At 33.1% G+C, this 2,456-nt stretch overlaps 1 protein-coding gene across 1 annotated transcript in view; it reads left to right on the forward strand.

Moving 5' to 3' along the window:
* UBA5 (ubiquitin-like modifier activating enzyme 5) overlaps window positions 1-2,456 on the forward strand; it is a 21,667-nt gene that overhangs the window by 15,279 nt on the left and 3,932 nt on the right. Inside the window, exons 8-9 of the mRNA XM_011977985.1 lie at window positions 417-521; window positions 703-830. Of these exons, the coding sequence (XP_011833375.1) occupies window positions 417-521; window positions 703-830 (233 nt within the window). The remainder of the gene's footprint in view (window positions 1-416; window positions 522-702; window positions 831-2,456) is intronic.

Consider the following 2,456-nt stretch of genomic DNA (forward strand, 5'->3'; position numbering starts at 1 on the left):
CTTTATTTTATAAATGTATAAATATGTATAAATTGCCTAAAAACCTGGTTTCTCAAAAATAAAAATAATTATTTTCCTTTTGAATATTGTTTTTAACTTTTCAGATGATATTTTGCCTTTTTTTGTTCTTGAAATTATTTTAGAAAAGTGAAATTTCACATCAATTTGACAAGAAATCCAATAAACTTTGATTCAATTTAATAATATTTACTGATTGCATCTTGAATACTGTCACTTTACTCTTTAAATAGAGTACGGTAATTACCAAGGAATTCCATTATCTAACAACTTACCTCATTTGTTCTGAAAATTAATTTTAAAAGACCTTGGTAATCCATTCAGTTCAAAGAATGTATTGTAAATTACTTCTTGCTCTTTTGTTTTTTTTCCTTGTGTTTTCACCCATTTCTACTAAGGCTTGTAATGAACTTGGACAAACATGGATGGAATCTGGGGTCAGTGAAAATGCAGTTTCAGGGCATATACAGCTCATAATTCCTGGAGAATCTGCTTGTTTTGCAGTATGTATGCATTACTCTTTTTGGATTATTCTTCACTGTTAGGTACTTGAGTTCTTAGGGGCATTGAAAATGTATTACAATTCAAAGAAAACACAAACTTGGATGGAATACTATTTGGAACATCTCATACTTTTCCTCTTTTTTTTTTGAAATGTGTTTTCTTTTATTCTTTTTCATGTAGTGTGCTCCACCACTTGTAGTTGCTGCAAATATTGATGAAAAGACTCTGAAACGAGAAGGTGTTTGTGCAGCCAGTCTTCCTACCACTATGGGTGTGGTTGCCGGGATCTTAGTACAAAACGTGTTAAAGTAAGTCAGGGCTAATTTTTCTGAATAGTCTTGTATGCTTTCAATAAAAATAAATATATTTCACAAAGCATTTCAGAAATTGAAATTCTAAGCTAAGTATATAGTTACTTTTAAATATAGTTTTAAATGTTTTATATATGCATACGTGTACATTCTATTTTACATATGTATGTCTACTTTTCATATATATTGCTATATTAAATATTACGTGTATTAATATTCATACATGAATATATAGAATGTCAGTTACTCCCTGCATTTGGAATAGCTTTTATGAAATGATACAATGGTAGTGGCATATTTATTTATGAAGCATTAACCAAATGATTTAAATCTTTCCAAGTCTGACCAGTGAATGGAGACTTAAACACACTTGTTTCTACTATCTTGATTTAAGTCTTACCAAAAATAACCCAAATGTGACTAAACAGTAATTATTAATGTTAATGTAATTAAACATTAATGTTACTGTAAATTTTACACTTACATATACATAAAATGTTAACATTTATATTAGTGTTAATATAAAACACATTAACAATACTTAAAAAAAAAAAAAAAACAGATTCTTAAAATTTGCTTTTGGATACCTCTCCTATCCAAAAACAAACATCCAGCAACTGTACTATCTAAACTATAGCTAAAAAGAAGGGAAAAGATTTCTTTGCTGCTAAAATTTATGTCAGAGTTTATGAATCAACTCATACTTCATTAAAAGCAGATCCCCTTTAGGTGTTCTCTAATTCAGGCCATTTATTTTCCCTCATTTCACAACTTCAATAAGCTTAGTTGTATACCCTAAGCCTCCAATATAATAAGAACAAACTACAACAAGACACATGGAGGCACCAATCAATAAGAAATTGAAAAAGCATACATATAAACTCTCAAAGTAATGGTCTAGGGCTATTTCATATGAGCAAATAGCCTGTTTAGACAGTATTAGGCCCTGTCTAAACAAAACATTTTATAGTATGATACAAAAAAGAAGCAAAGAATCATGGCTAACCAAGTATTCTCTTAAGGATGTGTCCTATTTAGCTAGCCCCTCTGTTGATGGTCATTTAGGCTACTTAATTCTTTTTTTTTTTTTTTTATTAACAATGCTACAGGCTACATCTTGTATATATCTCTGAATACTAGATCGATCTCTCTTCTTTTTCTTTTTTTGGAGACAAGGTCTCACTGTGTTGCCCAAGCTGGAGTGCAGTGGCACAATCATGGCTCACTGCAGCCTCAACCTCCCGAGCTCAAGTGATCCTCCCACCTCAGCCTTCCAAGTAGTTGGAAGTACAGGTGTATGCCACAATGCCTGGCTAATTTTTGTATTTTTTGTAGAGACAAAGTTTCATCACGTTGCTCAGGCTGGTCTTGAACTCCTGAGCTTAAGTGATCTGCCCACTTTAGCCTCCCAAAGTGTTGGGATTACAGGCCACCGTGCCCAGCCTAGAGTTTTCTATAGTACATTTTTTTTTTAAAAAAAAAACAGGGTTTCACTCTGTCACCCAGGCTGGAGCGCAGAGGCACAATCTCAGCTAATTGCAGTCTCCACCTTCCAGGTTCAAGTGATCCTCCTACCTCAGCCTCCCAGGTAGCTGTGACTACAAGCACCCACCACCACGCCCA

Source organism: Mandrillus leucophaeus, unplaced genomic scaffold (genome assembly GCF_000951045.1).
Source record: "Mandrillus leucophaeus isolate KB7577 unplaced genomic scaffold, Mleu.le_1.0 Scaffold186, whole genome shotgun sequence".
NCBI lineage: Eukaryota > Metazoa > Chordata > Mammalia > Primates > Cercopithecidae > Mandrillus > Mandrillus leucophaeus.